General features: G+C 45.8%; 1 protein-coding gene and 2 long non-coding RNA genes across 7 annotated transcripts in view; 1 reads left to right on the top strand and 2 right to left on the bottom strand.

The window, feature by feature from the left end:
* Positions 1-303: 303 nt before the first annotated feature.
* The window catches only part of C2H8orf76 (chromosome 2 C8orf76 homolog), a 20041-nt gene continuing 2457 nt past the window's right edge, over positions 304-17887 (bottom strand). Inside the window, exons 1-7 of one of the 5 annotated variants that reach the window (XM_085539343.1) lie at positions 13303-13560; positions 10259-10399; positions 6449-6544; positions 4922-5065; positions 3664-4175; positions 1749-1881; positions 304-634 (exon numbers count right to left, since the gene is read on the bottom strand). In XM_085539343.1, coding sequence (XP_085395469.1) covers positions 428-634; positions 1749-1881; positions 3664-4175; positions 4922-5008 — 939 coding nt within the window. In that variant the 5' untranslated portion in view covers positions 5009-5065; positions 6449-6544; positions 10259-10399; positions 13303-13560 and the 3' untranslated portion in view covers positions 304-427. Of the gene's footprint in view, positions 635-1748; positions 1882-3663; positions 4176-4314; positions 4354-4921; positions 5066-6448; positions 6545-6648; positions 6783-10258; positions 10400-13302; positions 13561-17887 lie in introns of those variants that run through there. The other 4 variants (XM_015856180.3, XM_085539341.1, XM_085539340.1 and 1 more) reach the window with 4 other exon arrangements.
* On the top strand, positions 12873-13782 carry LOC146761694 (uncharacterized). Its single transcript, XR_014943301.1, has 2 exons — positions 12873-13150; positions 13275-13782. It is a non-coding gene; the product is annotated as an uncharacterized LOC146761694 (long non-coding RNA).
* Positions 14091-17373, bottom strand: LOC146761693 (uncharacterized). Its single transcript, XR_014943300.1, has 2 exons — positions 17235-17373; positions 14091-14308 (listed from the first exon to the last, which is right to left on the bottom strand). It is a non-coding gene; the product is annotated as an uncharacterized LOC146761693 (long non-coding RNA).

Raw genomic sequence — 17887 nt, 5'->3', positions numbered from 1 at the left:
AAGATCCAGCTCCGAAAAGAAAATCACTGTAATGTCAATTAATCAAGAAATACTACAACTTTTAATTAAGAAAACGGCTAATTCTGTGGCTCCGAGTGCAACAACACAGATTTTGAAACCAAGACATTTTCTAACTGGACATCAGGAAGGAAGAGCAGCACCATAGGCCCAAAAGAACCACTGGTGCTTTAAGAACACCGTGAGGTATACAATGGACAGCTATCCCTGAACACTCCATACTGGATCTCTTATTATTTCAAATATAAAAGAATCTGTGGACAAAAGAGTTTTGAGACACCAAGATTTCAAATGCAGACTTTTACTTTCTTGAAATACATCCCATAAGGAAACGTAAAAAATACAGCATGAACTTTCTGCATGCATAATTCCATAAACCTCTGAAGACATGACAGTAAGTGCAACAGCCCTACGTTGCCAGAGGTGGGATGTGTATATCTGGAGAGAACTGCCCATCCAAGTGGCGTAAATCATCTCGGAGAATATCAAACCATTTGATCTCAAATTCTGAGGCCGATGTGGTTACCAATGATGACAGTGCTGAAGAGCCTATGCATTTTACCTCACCCTGAAATTCCTCTTTTAGTTTTTCTGGTACAAGATCTGCTCCCATCACCTGCAACCAGAGGAAGAACAAAGATAGGAAACAAGTAACGTGACATTAATGAGAGGTCACAAGCACCATCCGCCATCTAGGAGGCGCTTTCAAATCGCAATCAAGTTGTCTGCAACATTGTGCCATAAATATGGAAAACTGAGAGCTCAAACTTCCCCAAACTTCACAGCTCCACATCCCCCACCAAACATGCCCAGGTACAACTGTACATGGTGTGTTTTGCTCTCTGAACACCAGCACAAGCCCCACCGCCAGCTCTGTGTTCAGCACCCACCCCCAAGAGCACCAGTAGCGATCTCCCACCGAGGTGGGGGGTGTCAGACCAAGGGAAGCAAGGAAAGCAGCTCCTTGTCAGCAGCACTTTGGAAACCTGGGATAGTCTGCACGCTGCTGCCCTCTCATGGATGAAAGCCCACAGCACCGCTTGCCAACTCGGCAAGGACTCGGCTTTTATCAACTGAAACCTGACAATGCTGACAGCAAACTTCAACATTTTCTGGCTTCCTTTTGTTCTTTTAAATAGAGCTCCATAGACGCTGGAAACGTTTAAGCCCTATGTATAAAGCCACACGATATGATTCTCTTCCTCTGTGGTTCTTTTAAGTTAGAACCCAGTACATCAAACGGAACAAAGAAACAATGTAAGAGGAGCTTTTTCTGAAAATTTGCTGAAAGAATGAAGACTTGAATAATCCAGTGGCCCTCAGTGTCGTCTCCATTTGCATTTCATACTTATGATTCATTCTGTGGCATCTAAAGTGGCAGAGATAAAACTTGCTTCCCAGGAAATGCACAGCAATGATGCATCTGCAAATACAAGTCCAGCGAGAAACCTAACAACCATGAGCATTCCTGCAAGGAGAATTTCAGCAGAATGGAGATACACCTGCATGACATAAGCCAGCGCTACGCAGCTATCGCAGTCAGTCCCAGATAATGCAGTACCAGGGCATCGCCCTGCCTAATGTTCCTTGCTTCCTGGTATGGTTAATTAGCCCAGGGGAGCGTCAGGCACCCAGTCCTGCAAGCATGAACCAACCCACGTACCTCCACCAGGACCTGGTGTGGAGCTGCCTATGTGGTGTGAGCACACATGCAGAGAACACTCCCTTACCTTGGTCACCTGCAGCAAGGAGTTTTCATTTAAACCAAACTGTGCCACTTTATCATCAATTTCTTTCTGACATTTTATGTTATTCTCGAGAGCAAAGGATGACTGTTGCAGTTGAGTAAGCTGAAGTAAAAGCCTGGAATGAAAAAAAAAAGCAGTTAGAAAGGGTACAACTGGCACAAGAACAACTAAAACCAACTACAAGATAATACTTTAAAACAGCTCTTCTTCACTTTTTCCATTTGAGAAAACCGAATACATCTGTATTGATCTATTAAGGTCATTCTGTGTGCACACAATGACTGAAGAAATACAGAGAAAAACTTCTGAATAAGGAAATGCCAAGTATTTCTGGTGCCTCTACATGCAGTCACCACACAATTGAGCATTAGCAGTGGTACATCAAGTATCCCTCATCCTTATTAAGGCTTACAGAGACAGTAGTGCATTGCTGCATGCAGCACTGATCACCTTTGCAACCTGAGAGAAAATTGGTTCTGTTTCGACAAGCACCAAATATCACCTTCACACAGGTTAGTGTGGGAGTATTTTCTAAGACCTTTCACTGCTCTTAAGTTGAAGGCAGAGGCCCAGAAGTCGAGGAGTCAATTATTTACAATGCTCTGAAACAGACCCTCATTTACTGAATAAAGCAATACTAACATACCTTTTCCATGTGCAAATTACCCATGCAGCACCCACATCTCAGCTATACCCAGCTGAGCTGAATGCACCAGATAAGCCAACACGTAACTCTGCGATGGGAAGCTCATCACAGAGAAGCACATATGCTGATAGAGAATCACAGAATGGCCTGGGTTGAAAAGGACCACAACGATCACCTGGTTTCAACCCCCCTGCTATGTGCAGGGTCACCAGCCACCAGACCAGGCTGCCCAGAGCCACATCCAGCCTGGATACAAAGCACAGCACCACCATGCAGTCGAGCAAGGGAATCCCAGAACTGCCTGCATTGTTTCAGTGCATACGGTTCAGCAGTGAGATGAGAAGCACAGATTATTTTAATATGAACACAGCTTAATATTAGATACCAGTACTCAACCTGTTAACTTCTCCCAGGCCGCAAATAAAGTCACTTGCTTTCAAAGTACAGATAAAAACTGTCTTTATGTTTCCCAAGCGTTGCCTGCAGAGGTGCTCTCTGTAAACATGTTCAGAAGCTCAAAAAACTGCACTAAGGACATTCAGTGACTGACACATTATTGAGAGGCAAGAGAAACAAAAATAACAGAACTACTTTAACAAGAAACATTTCCTAATTATCTCTTTGAAATATTATATTTCGGAGATTTTTGTTGCGCGCAAAAAATTTAGGAAGAGAAGGAATAAAGGGAAAGAGCACTTTAATGCAGCCCTGTCAATCAGCTGTCACGGAGTTCATTTTTCAACCTCATCCATTATGCAAATTGGTGCATTATTAAAATAATACATTTTTGTTCAAGCACGAGGCTCCAGGCAAACAAGCCAGGTGGCACTCACAGAAGGAAGACGGGCTCGCTTCCCTTTGGGGGACTTCAGCTGCTGCATCTTTAATACCAAAGCAGGAACAGCCACGCTCTAACAGGAGCATTTGGAGGAGAACAAACCCTTTTGTATATCATTATTTGCAAGGAATCGCATAACAGGATCATTTAAAAAATGCTTTGCTTCTCAGCAGCACGTGGCAGCGGCTTTGTCTTTCCACCCAAATGGCAGCCATTCACAGCCACCATGCTGGTGAGCTTCGCTTTTTACATCCCAAGTACGAGAGGGTTCTCTCTAGGTTGGTGTTACCAATGCTGGAACAAACCTTTAAATCAGAGGTGGAAACTGCGAACATTAGGGATGGGGAATAACATCATTAAAATTGTTCTGGACTGGGAGCAGCTCAGATTAATCCAAGGATGTATTTTGTTACCTTGCTCTAACAAATGAGGCACATGCCTTTACGCCAACATCCTTTGCCATGTCAGGCTCCCAGGACTCGCAGGCTGCCTGTTTCCCTTCAGCCTTCCTTCCAGCACTGTCTGAAGTGCGGAGCGTTTCTGTTACAGCCTGGCTGCTGCTGCAGGTTTCTGTGCTCTCACTCTTCGTTTCTGCTTCAGGGCCAGACTGAGGGCCTTCCCTCTGGCAGTCTGATCTGTGAGGCTGGAGATTAATCTCTCCTCCAGCTGACATTTTAAAACTACCATCACTAACTTCTTCGGACTGATTTAGGTTTGCTTCTGGAATGTGTAATGGAGACAAGCTCTGCAAAAGGTCCATATAAGCTTCAGCAAGTGACTTCCAGTACCAAGGGTTGAAGGGATGTAAGCAGATCAGCTGCTGCAGACACACCATCTTCTTTTCTATGTTTTCCAGATCCCGATAAATGGCAAACTGCAGGTTGAGAACAGTCGTTAAGTGATCCGTGTTTGTAGCACTGTTCCTCTGAAAACAAAAGAAAAGAAGATTATAACAGGAGCAGAAGAACTGAACTGTCCTTCAGAGCCTAAGAAACATCTCCCTGGGTGATAACAAGCAAATATCCCTAAAAAATCTCTTAATTTTAAATGATACTACACGATACCGATCATTCAAGATCAAGCAGGCAGTGTTCCCTTCAGTGGCCTCATCCCAGTTTGAAAGACAAGAAGCCCATGAACACTGCTGTTTGCTTATCTGCATTACTGCTTATGTTCTACAGTTGCCCCTCTCTGTAATACGAACACCTTTTATACACAGTGAATTTGCAGATTTCAGAGCCTCCAGACATCTTCTTTTATGGGAAAAACTCCATTTGTGGTTAGATGCTCTTCTTGGTGGCACTTTGGCAGCAAGTATATGGAAATAAAAAGGAAGTGTTGAACTGTTGCTTTTATAGTGGAAAGATTTAAGCATTCATTTATCCCCTTTCTTATAATTCCTATTACATTACATTAATTCTGCCTAGCAGAGCATGACATTTAGTCCCTTCCAGGACTACCAGCTCCCTGCACAGGGAACTCATTGTGGTACAGGGTGTTCTGATTTCTAAAGAGTGATTATATCTGCAGTGACAGTTACCCTCTGTTTACCAAATACTGTGAGCACTGAACATCCTGAAGGATTAAACACATGCACATTATTTTTGCAGAAAATGGTCTGTATAAAAGAACTTCTGGCAGTATTTTTTACATTCAAAAGATGTGATTTACCATTCCTTCTGCAATATCCAGAGCTTCCTTGTGCCTTCCTAGTTGAGACAAACAGCGAGCCTGGCCCTCCTGGACGTCCCGCCTCATGGCAATGTTACCAGGAGGTAAGCGCTGTAAGCAGTTTGAGTATTCACACAGAGCTTTCTAGTAGCATCATTAAAAAGAAAAGACAAGTAAAACAGTGAGAGAATTTCATTTAAAAGCAATTCCAAGATCAATTTTTCTTTATACCAACTCAGCCAGCACCTATTGCCAGCAGCACACAAAGGCCAGGCCACGGGCTGAGCTCTGAGCGGCCCCAGCCTGGATGGTGAAGAGCAGCCCCAATCCTAATTAATGCCTCAGCTCTTCCAGGATTCCCAGGGCATTTCTCCACCTCTCCCCGACACCAGGCCTGATACAGAAGGAACTGTACGAGCTCACCCACAGGCCTAGGCCAAACATGAAATAAGGCACCTTTATCCCAGCTAACTCAGAGCACTCATCCTGAATTTGAAAGGCCTCACTTCATACACATGCACTCCTTGGTGAAACAGGAGGTGAGAACAAGGAGGTCTGTCCCTCAGCCCATCTGAATAAGCAGCTGGTCAGAGCAGACCTCAAGGAAAGCGAGTCTCCATCATTCCTGGAATATAAATTCCTCACAAGGTCGTTTGAATTTGCATGAAATAATTAAATATTAATTGGGCTCAGGAAAAAGACAAGAATGAGCAATATGCCGTGTCTTAATGCTCAGGGCACTCAGCAAGACTCCAATTAACATTTAAATACATTACATTAAGTATTCAGTGATGCTAAGGCTGGAATCTTCATTCCTTCCTCGCTGTGTGAGAGCTCAGACCAAAAGACCAAAAGACAGCAGAGCTCTCTCAAAATGAAAATGCAGATATTCCTGCTTGCCCTACTAATGTAATGAAGGGGTATGACCCTGGCAGACTTGGCATTATAAATCCCAAGCAGATTCTGCAGTCAGCTCTGTCCTAAAAATGAGTGTGGTGATCACTGCTCTGCTTGCCACTTCCCATCCAGTAGCTTAGGCTGGCATCAAACACTTTCACAGTGAGTGAACAATAGAGGGGCAGGACAGCTAACAGCGCACAAGTCAACCCTCAGGAGCCTGACAACTGCAGCCAGCTGTAACCTGACAGCCAGGGGGAGCTCTGAGAAAGGCGAAGAGCAGCCAGCGAGGTGACAGCGAGTGGATAAACCCTGAGCTGTGGCTGACCAGGACTTCAATGATTGCCAGCAGCATCTCTGACCACTGCTGAACCACTCTGATGTGCAGCTTTGGTATCAGTTGGCTCCAAGTGAAAAACAACCCTTCTGCTGAGCTGCAGAGCTGGGAGCACTGAGATACAGAGTTTGGGGCGGTGCTGGGATGGAGCCAGGCGTTGACTCGATGCTCGCTGGGTCCCTTCTAGCTCGGGATATTCTAGGATTGTTCAGACACACACATGTATATCTATATTCTCTAAACTCACGCAGACCACAGGCCCTTAAGTTACACTCCAGCTGCCACGAGAATACCTCAAACTGTCGTTCCCTGTAGGCCAGGTCAGCCCGGAACTTATGTGCCGTCAGTACTTCGGCGTCCTCCCCGCTGCTGGTCTCAGCGCAGAACCACTGCAGGCACAAACAAACCACGTGTAACCCCGCAGCCCCGCACTCCGAGGCGCTCCCGGGGGCTCCCTCAGCCCCAGCCCCGCGGCCCCAGCCCGGCTCCTCACCCGGGGCTCGCAGCGCTTGGCGCTGTATGGCGGCCCGGCCCCGCCGCCCGCGCCCCGCTCCCTGCTCTGTGAGAACACGGCCTCCTCGAACTCCCAGCCCAGCGGCAGCTCCATCTCCATCCTAGAGCGGCTCTGCGGGCCGCCAGCCGGCAGCGCGACCCCTGCCGGGCCGGGAGGAGCCGGGAGGGAGCACACGGGGTCAGAGAGCTGAGGGTGAATTGGGCTAGAGCGGCGGCGGCCATCTTGGGAGGGCGGAGCGACGTGCTGAGGCGGGCCGGGGTGGGCGGGTTCCGCAGGGTGATTGCCGGTCCCGGGCTGTGGTGCTGTCAGCTCGTCAGCGAGGTGTGTCCGCTGTGTAACGGGGTATCGCCGTATCATACCGTTGGGACTGCAAAGATAGCCCAGTTCCAGCTCCCCCACACACACACACCATGGGCAGGGCTGCCCCCCACCAGCTCAGGCTGCCCGGGGACCATCCAGCCTGCCCCTGAGCTCTTCCAGGGATGGGGCTCCCACAGCTCTATGGGCTGCTGTGCCAGTGAAAATCTTCCTCCCTAACCTAAATTTCTACTCATTTGGTTTAAAACCATTCCCCCTCGTCCTGTCACTATGTACCCGTGTCAAAAGCCGATCTCTCTCCTGATTATAAGCTCCTTTTAAACATTGGAAAGGCACAAAAAGGTCTCTCCGGAGCCTTCTCCAGACTCGAGAAGCCCAGCTCCCTTCTCCTGCCTTTGTAGAAGTGCTCCAGCCCTCTGATGATCTTCATGGCCCTCCTCATTGTGCACGCCAGTGTGCATGGGAGCAGTGGTGGTGATGGATACATGCTCAAAATATCTTCCGTACCAGCCTAGCTATGGCTGGATGTAGCATCAGGACATCAGGGACATGGTTTAGCAAGCACAGTGGCCATGGGCCAGCCAGTTGCACTGGATGATCTTAGTGGTCTTTTCTAACCTTAATGATTCCAACGAGTCTATAATCAGTTGGCATAAATCCCTGGGTAGAAACTACACTTTGGCAAGTAGATTTGAACAAATTGAGGTTTCTTCTGCTTTTAAACCGACCATTTGGCAAGCAAGAGCTCTTGAACATAGGAAATGGCTCAACAGGTGAGTCTGGAGAGAATCAGGAGTTTGCTCCATGTGATGCTTTTGATTGCTTTAAGTGTCAGGGGAACACAGCTGGGGCTTCTTGTGCATGCACACAAAGCTATCCAGCTTCCCTCTGCTCGCGGACTGGTGTGCTGAGCTCCTGCAGGACACGCAGAGCACACAGAAATGGATCCGTTGTTATCCAGCATCTGCGCTGCTCCTCACATGAAGCAGACACATGCACTCCTTTCCCACTCCTGCAGGCCTGCTGGTCATGGTGCAGTGCACCAGTCTGAGTACAGCACTAATATCCAGCAAGATAACTAAGAACAAACTGAAAAGTGGGAAGAAAAAAAACAACAAAAAAACACAGAAAAAGAATCATGAGGAATCAAAGTGAAACGTGGCCCCAGCAAAAAGTAGAACACAAACTGCAAGGCGCTCCCGAGGGCAAATCCAAGAGCAGCCCCATTGGCTGCCAGCTTAGATCGTGGAGTCCTCCAGGGCTCGGGGTTTCAGCCATCGTTGCTTGTGAGGATCCCAACGTGGTCCACAAAGGCTCTGTGTTGCAATGCAGAGAATGCCTTTGTCTGGTGAATCAATGATAGGAGGGAAGCAATTCCTGAGCACCACGCAGGGGGCCTAGCAGCTGACTGCACGGCTTGAGTCATAAGTCACAGCGTAACACCGCAGTTCTTCTTTCTTCCTTCCCTGGCTCTCCCCTTCCCCCAGCTCCCCTCAGACATTTACAAGGCTCCTTGCGTATTAGTTACAGATATAAAAAAAGTGCAACTGTAAGAAATTCCTCTGCCTTGTCAGCACTGGAGATTTGCTCAATTTCTCCTGCAAGCCCCAAGTCATCAGTATAGCTGCCAGAATACAAATTCCCACTTCACTTAAGTAAAGCTGTTTGCCTGAGCTTGCGTGGCATGATTTGCCATGGTGCTGTTAGCCTTGGCTTCATGCAGCAGAAAACGACAGCTCTGGAAGAAACAGCTTTGAGGGGGCTCGGAGATACACGAGCCCTATGGGAGCCCGCACTGCTGCAGCTGCTGTGTGTAGGCAGCTTCAGGGATAGAAAGAAGCCGGAGATGAATCTTCCTAAAGGCAGCCGAGGTCATGTTGCACTGCTAGCCTAAAGCACCAGCTCTGCATATGAAAACCAGACCGATGGAACCAAGGAGGCAAGTCTGTGTGCTTCACATTTCCATCAGGGTGAGCCCAGAGGAAGCCTGGACAGTAAAGGCATCTCAAAGGACAGGCAGGAATTCATTCTGCTGCCATAGGGCCTGAGCCTTCCAGCCAGGAAAAGAAAACACAGCGTGGCAGACAGAGCTCGTTTGAATCCTGACAACCTTTCTCCGGCCCCGTCTACTCTGAGGCAAAATTAATTCAAAAGAATTCCCCCCACTGGTGCCTATTTAATTCCTGATGTTATTGTTTGTATTGTGATAGGCTCTATGGGTCTTTGCCGCAGCCTTGTTCCAGGAGGAGAACACACACCACAGAGGTTTCAAGAGACCATCAGGCACACACAGTGGAAATGAGAAACCCTGGCTGGTAATGAGGGCCCTGTTTTGGTAGGCACTACCCACACATGTCGGCTAAGGAATAATGCAGCTCTGACATCGTTTACAGTTTTAATAAAGCATACTGGAAAGGAGCTGCCCTTGGAAGGAAGCAACAGACTCATTCTCTCCTCAGAGCAAGCGTGCTGTCTGCAGTGAAGAGAGCAGTCAGGCCCACAGGGAGCGTTCCTCAAAGGATGGGCGGCTCCTGAGTCATCAAGTGGGTTCTTCCAGACATTGTGAAATATTCATACCTTGGGGGAAAGATTAGTTTTCTTTTTTGACAGTCATAACATTGGCTCTTCTCTAAACACGTTCATGAAGAGAAGCTCTTTATTTGCTGACATTGTCTTGATGCGTCCTTTTCTCCCTGCACTTATTGTCTTTTGCCTTTTATTGAGATTGCAAGATCTCTACAGCAGAAACCATCTTTCATCCTCTTTGCGTGGTGCCAAACATAAGGGAATATTGTCCATGACTGGCACAGGAGGGTAACACAAACAACGCTTCATGGCTAAGGGCATGCTGAGGCTATCTCTGGTACAGACTAACAGAAAAAGTGACTCAACAAGCAGAACTGCAGTTAAAGTCCTTGTGAGCCTGGATGAACACTAGCAAATGTTACTACAATAGCCTGAGATACAACTGCAGACCTCAAAAGCAATCGTTCTCAAGCAATAAGTGGTCAGATGGAGGGCGGTGAAAGGCTGACCCTTGAGCCAAAGATTCCAGATGCCACCAACCAAAGTTAGAGAAAAATGATACTTGTCTCAAACTCAGTACATCTTCAAAGAAGCGCTGGTAAAAACAGAATGAACTTCTGTATATCTCAAGCTGGTTGAGAAACAGCCAAATGTGGCAAAGTTTCATTTGCTAGGTGTAGATCTGTCCTTGATGAAGGTAAAGCGAGCACTAAGGAAAGGCAAGGGAGCTGAAATGGTTCCTCACCCTAAAAAGTGCTCCAACACCCCACCCTCACTGTCTGCAAGAGGACAAGATGCTGAAACCAGAGCAGTGTGAGCAGGAGCGTACAGGTAAGTGGGCCATGGAATTCCTCTTCTGTGTACGTCATCCTGTCAGCTCACAGTTCTACAAAGACAGGACAAAAATGAAAGGGGAGATGAGGGGCTGTGCATCACAGAAATAAAAATGTAATAAGAACTGCTTGGTGACAGAAGCCAAATTTCCCTTATCTTAATACAGATAAGAGAGGATGCATCACACAAAGACAGTTCATTTGCTTATCTACCTTCTAACAGCGCAGCCTTTCAAACTGCTGGTAAGCCATATTAACCAGGCCATAATCCTTCCCCCTCAGGTCTCACAAAACCCAATAAAGTTGTTATTGCCAAAAGGGCACGCTAAGCACAGATGTGTTCAGCTATTAATGGGCTTTACAACTATTTTATGTCTTGTAAGACGAATGCTGAGCAGAACGAGCACACCCTTGGGCTGGACCAGAATGCTGCCGAAAAGAGGAATAAAGCTTTTAGGAAAGAAAGGTGATCAGATGCCTGGGAGAGTCTTCAGGCAGTGATCCTCCCTTGCAGCTCTGCACACTTCCTGAACTGACAGGAGTCACATGGATGGACCACTTTGCTCAGCCACCTGTGGTAAGCATTAAGGCTGGACCTGACAGTCAGCAGATACCAACTTGTCGCAGAAGCCATCACAAAGGCACTGCTGACCTGCTGCTCAACTGGACCAAACCCCAGACCTGCAGAGAGATGCGTATGCCTCCTTCTGTGCACATTTCCTATTTCAGTTTTATCACTTTGCCTCTGAAAACTCATTAACTTCTCCTGGCAACAGTTATGCTTGTTGCTTAATTGCTACTCCTGATTAAACCAGGCTGTGTGTTAAAACTTCACAGCTATGAGGTCCTTGGGACTGGGCAGGGCTGAACAGCACTGGGTAGCATCTCCTCCAGGATGTCACTGAAGCATCTGGCTGCTGCGCACCTCTGTTTGTACAGCAATCATTAAACTCAGCTGACATCCTGCAACATTGCTGTCCTGCAGGAACTGAGAAACAGTTCAGAGAATTAGGGGGGAAAAAAGAAAAAGAAGGAAAAAAAAGCTACATCAAAGACACAGATCCAGGGCTTTGGGATTGCCCTCGAGTACTTGGGGGCTTCTCTAGTCCCCGTCTCCTTGTCCATATGGAGAGGTAACTGCGTCCACATGGAAATAACCTGTCTGGCTCTTTCTGATTCTCCAGTGCCTTGTTTCCCATGCTGCTTCTGCACAGCTGGAAAGCACCAAGTGGAAACTGCTATTAAATTTAGCTCGCATGGCTTCACGCTTGCCTTGTCCAAGTATCGATGCCTGCAGAAAGCACGAGGCAAAGCAGAGGGAAAGCACCGCTAAATGAATACATGCAAACCAAATACAGAAATCAAGAATGGACTTTGCCCACCATTACATCCTTCCTCGGATCATTGGAAGTGAAATGGATTTGGGGCAAAGAACGACACACAACATACACCTGCGGTGCAGTTTCTGCCTTTGTGGTGTTGCTAAGAAAAATGCCCAGGCACTTCCCTCACACGGTGTCAGTGAGTCTCTGTCCCTGTGTGTGCTCTGTGCGTGCTGGAGGCAATGCCTGCACAGAAACCCTGGCAGATGGACTTCACCTGCAGGCACTGGGCGCTGCTGGGGAGGAACTGAAGGTTTGAGAGCAGATAACAACTGCATTATTATTTGCACCGCCTCTTCTGATTCGGAACACACCACTATTAGAGGTTATTCTGTAGAGCTTCTTTCACATTAGTCCCTTAAGATGGACTTCTCTGCAAGTGTTTTCTACTGTTTGGTTTTCATTTAGGAAAACCAAAAATCACTCAGAGTTACTGCCAACACCAACCCTGATTTTCACCCAAATCAACCAGATAACCCAACCAGTTTATCTCCCTTTTCCTGTCCTTTTCTTCTTCTACCAGATGGATATTTTATCTGAGACTGAAAGGAAACACCTCCACAGTGCTAATAGTTCAACATTACTGCAGTAGAAACATGCATATTTGAAGCGCAACAAGTCATTTAACAACAAAAAATGTTGGAAAACAGAGTCAAACAGCCCAAAGACCACCAGCAGCAGTGTTTCAAAGCAAAGCAAACTCCACAGGGAGCAATTTAACATCACTCCAGAAGGGACTTTCTGGTGCAGAGAGAAAACCAAAGCATTGCACAAAGTGGTATTCAAATTATTAAAAATAGCAGTTGACAGTATTGTTATGAGAACAACTGGAAGATGGAATGGGCTGGAAAGAGAAGGCTGGGAGAGGAGAAACAAGCCACGGGGCCAGCTGGTCTCCTGTCAAAGTGGGGACTGAGCTGCAGTGTTTTGGAGTCACTGACAACACCGTAAACAAAAAGGTAACTGTTTAAATAAACACAGCCCAAAGCTTTTCATAACTCTCTCTTTAGCTGATGGAATCTAGAACAAACATTCTTTTTTATTTTCCCTCCTGACTTTTTCACTGAACTGAGTAAACAGCACTGAGCTGTCCCAATGGCAAGCGCTCACCTCCAGCCCTGTGCGCAAGTCACAGCTTCAGCCAGGACTGTGACTGTAAGGACTGACTCAGACTCCAGCACAGGAACAGGTCTGTTGACTTCACCTTACGCTCACACAGGGACTGGGCTGAGAGCAAGGTGCCAGCTCCTGCTGTCAGTGACTCGTCCTACCAGCAAGGCAGCGGGATGCAGCATTCAACAGAACACGCTCAGACCCAGTCTCCTTGGAGGAGAACACATTTCAAACCAGCCCTGAGCTGACATCCAACTGACAGGGACTTCAGCAGGGAGGTGTGGTGGCGGCTGCTGGAGGCAACACCAGGTACGTTCAGTGTGAGCGCAGAGCAAAACGCTGCACACAGCCCCGACCTGCTTGTGGGGCAGAACAGCCAGCACCACACTGCTGTGCTGACTCGTGTGGGGCTGACCTCGTGCCGGCTCCTCAGCCAGGACACTTCTCCAACTCCAACGCACCTGAGGCATCGCTGACACTCGTGTTTGTGGACGGGGAAAGAAGACGCTTTAAGATGGTGACGTTTTCATGTGAACGCGGTTGCCGATTTCCACCCATCCTTTTAAAAAAGCACACGGTCGCTAAGGAGACATTTATTCCATTATTTCTGTTTTCAGATTTTTTGGTACAAAGTTTATTTTCACAAGTCCCCACGTGATCCTTTCTTCTACCAGCTTCTTTTGGGATTTTTCTATCTATCTCTGCTTTCTTTTCTTTATCTGTTGAAATAAAAGCAGTAATTGCTACAGAAAGCAATAATGGCAATATTAGAAATATGTTACAGCAGCATCCGTTCATCTCTTTGCCTCAAAACAATAACAAAAATAAATCCAAAGACAAGATCCGTACTGCCCCAAAGGCTTAGTTTGTAATAGCAAGCCGTATGCTGCGTTCCCGTGTGTAAGCTGTACAAGTCCAGCACAACTTCCCAAGTTTGTGCAGAGCCTGATAAATAAGACACAGAAATATCAGTTACGTTATACTGTTTCTAAGAACTTTTACTCTGTAAAATGTTTGGTCACTCAAAGCTATAAGCTTAATCACGTATCAAAGAACACAGGCAGTAAAGCCCATCTTACTAGAACATAGAGGATTAGGCCAAACAAAATATAAGAGGACAAAATCTAGTGGTCACTGAAGCCTCTTCCAAAAAGGTCTAAAACAGAATGTTTCCATCGTGTATCAGCATAAAAACGTAGTGTATTAAAATTTGATCTTTTTTTTCTTTCTTTTTTTTTTTTTTTTTACAAGCTGTCTTTTAATCAGTCTTCTATTTACAGTGCAGAACTTCTGCCAACTGCAGTAGTTTTAACTTTGGCACAACACTAAGTTCCAATCCTTTAGAGTATTCAAGTCCTGTGTGTGTCCAAATATTTTCTTGGTTGCACGAAAGATTAGGCCCATTCACAGTTAACCAGTTATCTTGAACTTTTTCAAGAACTGCTTCCCCTTCACCACACTGGGCAGCTACAAAGGAAAGACACTGTAAGCTATTGCATCACTCGTAAGAAACTCTTAATTCTAAACAATAATAATAGCGTTGCTTCCTTTAGCAACATCACATACACCAGACAGATCACACAGACTGCTACATACTGATTACCTTCTAAAAACCTTGCTGGTCGTTAGTGAATCATCTTCCTCATATTCAAATACATAACAATGCATTAACTTAATTTCATTTCACACGTCAAACAGGACATTTAAATATATTGCAATGTATTCTAGAAAATTGCAAAGCTCCATCATTTCTGTAAACGAGATCGACACCTGTTAACTCTCCTGTGCACATGAAGAGCAGTACCTAGTGCCACATTTTCTATACAATATAAAGCCTTCCCGGGTCGGGCAACTCATTTTTAGTGCATTTCTGTACAAACTGTAAGCATACATGCAGATAACCAACTAAGCGGAACTGGAAATGCTTCTGTAAGCTGGAACTGGAGGCATGGGGAACATTCCAGAATCGTAGTGGAGCTCTTGTGGTGGGTTGTTTTGTATCACAAATGAAGACAACTCGAATCTTCGTCATTCTGGCAGATTCTTTACATAAATTTCATGATAGATATCTGGTACTGAATAAGGGTAAGGAAATGCTTTGATCAATGGGGACACAAGTCTGACTTGTCTCAACACATTTTAAGATACGCACAATCCAATGTTCATACAGTAACATTCTCTCTACAAAACTCAGAAACCCCCAAACCATATTTATGCCACAGTTCTATAACCAAGGATCAGTTACTTTATCCACCACTGTATTGCCACCTGCTCTAGAATAACTACCAAAACCAAACCATACCAAACCAAGGCCTCACATCTCCCAGTGAGCGCCAGGTGGGGAGCAGAGGAGAGTACCATGGCTAACCACAAGGAAAGCCCAACAGGACACAACGCACAGTGCTGCCAGCCAGCCAGCGCGCTCCAAGGTGAGGCTGCATCTCAACTAACTTCAAATGGCTCTAACTCCAGTGTCTGCGAGCCACTTCTAACAGTCAGTGGAGTTCAGGGCGCAGCTCATCTGATCAACTGCAGGCAGTTAGGATGAGCTGCTGACACGCACTCGTTAGCTGTACTGATCAGCTACTACGGCGTCTTGCTCAAAGGCAGACACCGACATACAATCAGAAGAATCCCACCTTCATTCATGAAAAGTGCGGTGGGATCCTCAGTTACCATTCAACATTTTAAATGCTGTGTTAAGTCATTTTTAAAATGTATAAAACACTGGAAAAAAACATAGATGCTCTTCACTGCAGAAGGAAGAAAACCCCAAAGCTCAGACTATTCAACTTGAAAATACTGTCTATAACCGGTCTGTGCTTCAAAACCTCCCTTTTCAAAAGTGAGATAACAATACAGAAATTCAAGCTACTGAGCATGTAGTTATTGAAATGTTCACCTTCTGCTACAGCTTTCATTTCCTACCTAGTTTTAATACATCACAAACCTTAAGTCACTTGACCCAACAAGTCTGTGTCATGCCACATACCACACATACTCAGCCCTATGATATCAGAAGCCTGATGGAGAACACAAGAACAACACAGCGCTGCTCAGGGCACAGAACTGAGCCCTGCACTTGCCCTTCCCGTCTGTAACTTATACCATCATCCCAGGTATTGTGAATACCTCTCAAGAGTTCTACTGTTCTCTCATCAGTACTGTATTTTCATTACTACTAAATGCAGGCAAAATAATCTTCCAATAAATAATAAATTAAATCAAGGAAAGTAACTATATTTCATTGAGCTCTACATGTGGGTGTATTCAGGTAAGGGCAGGGATATTTAACATTACAGAATCTTAACAATTATCTTCTCTCCTTGGGAGATATGAATATAGACAGAGAGGAGGAGGTGGTGGAGGATGCAAATTGGGACCGTTGTATCTACAAAAGCAAACACTGAGATCCAATTCGAATACACAGTACTCCATTAAGTGCAAAAGGGAAAATACTCCTGACCTAAAACTACAGCTTATTACTCAGCAGACAGAGACCAGTTGTCAGAGTTGCTGCTGTGCTCTCATTTCAGAGGAAAATAGAGAAGGAGGAGGAGAATGTCTGCATGCTGGGGCCTTCTGGCCTTTGGGACTGCATCGTGCTGTGAATCACTTCGCATGGGCTTCAGGAATCCTTTCTCTGCTCTGCAGAGGAAAAGGGAGTGCATTTGCCTGCCTCGGTTCCTTGGTGAGCTGGAAGAAAATAGGCTTTTGCCCGAAGTCAGCAAGTCATGCATTAGAAAAATTATTTCATGCCACATGTGGATTCTGCATGAGTTTCCTTCAGAGTTACAGACAGAAACAATCCTGCATGTAATGCTGTGGGATAAAAAAATAAAAGCTTTAAAATCATTATCGGACAAAGCTGAAAAATGGAATGGCCTAATTTACTAAGGTGTATTAGAGATAATCCAGTACATTCTAATCACCAGGTGCTAGATATCTTTCTTTTGCCTTCAAATCAAAGCAGAGATTTGTACATGCTAAACATGAGAGACTGCAACAGTTGTTCTGTCAGAACAGCAAGCGTAACATTAGTTTTGCTCATCAGGTTCTAGGTAAGTGAATTCTGCAGGGCAAGCAACAGGCAGTCTCTTCAAGATTCTGCATTTTCCTTTCTTTTCACACCACACAAGCACTCCCTCAGTTCATTCAAAGCAAGGGGGAGTAACGCTGACTTTCTTTTTATAACTCACACCAATCTTGGGGTTATTAAGAGGGCAACACTGGAAAGCCAGCACTACATAGACAGAACTGTGCTTTCCATTGTACTCAGAAGCAAGAGCAGAACATGCCATGAAGCACTGTGGTAAGGGACAATGGATGGCTCACCAATTGCGACACTGCTTGCTTTTAGCCCTTCTCCCTCTCAATTCTAGCAAAGGATTACCTTCATCCTCAGTTAACTGTATTCCACAGACAGCATTAACTAGCATTGTAACATCAGGTACTCTTGGCAGACAGCAGATGAAGGAGAAATCTCAACGTTAGCTCCAGAGGAACTGATGCTCATGTCAATCCAGGGAGAGAATGAGGATGTGCTGAATCCCCTCGACAATTTCTATTTCTCTCAGGCAATGCAGTATGCCTTGGGCAACAATGGTAAGGAGCACAGCAGCCTAACAGGAGATGAGATGAATCTGGACTAGCCACAGTTACCAGCAGTTTTGAGCTCCAACCAGCCATGACCACAAGTTACAGACAAAGCAGTCCATCCTGTCAGCCACCAGCACACTGACAGCTCTTTCCAGTGCTTTTCTTGTCATTTCTGATGCAGGAGGCCTCTGGAAGGTGTTTCCCTCTCTCCCACAGTACACAGTGCAAATACATACATGCTGTAAACATGAAATAAACTGGTAATTAACGGATTCTTCTTTTAAAACAAAACAGATTATAAGTAATAATAAGTGCATACAACTGATGTTTTCAGCTCTGAACTCACCCAGATTCTTCTCACACTTGGCACAACTGAAAGGCTTACAATGTGCATCTATCCTAGAGGAAATGTGGGTACCCTGCATCTTTCATTATCCAACCCAAAGC

This window comes from Coturnix japonica, chromosome 2 (assembly GCF_054131305.1).
Source record: "Coturnix japonica strain WE chromosome 2, WE-NBRP24, whole genome shotgun sequence".
NCBI lineage: Eukaryota > Metazoa > Chordata > Aves > Galliformes > Phasianidae > Coturnix > Coturnix japonica.
Note: the sequence above shows the minus strand (reverse complement) of the source record. Positions and strands in the feature narration are given on the sequence as shown.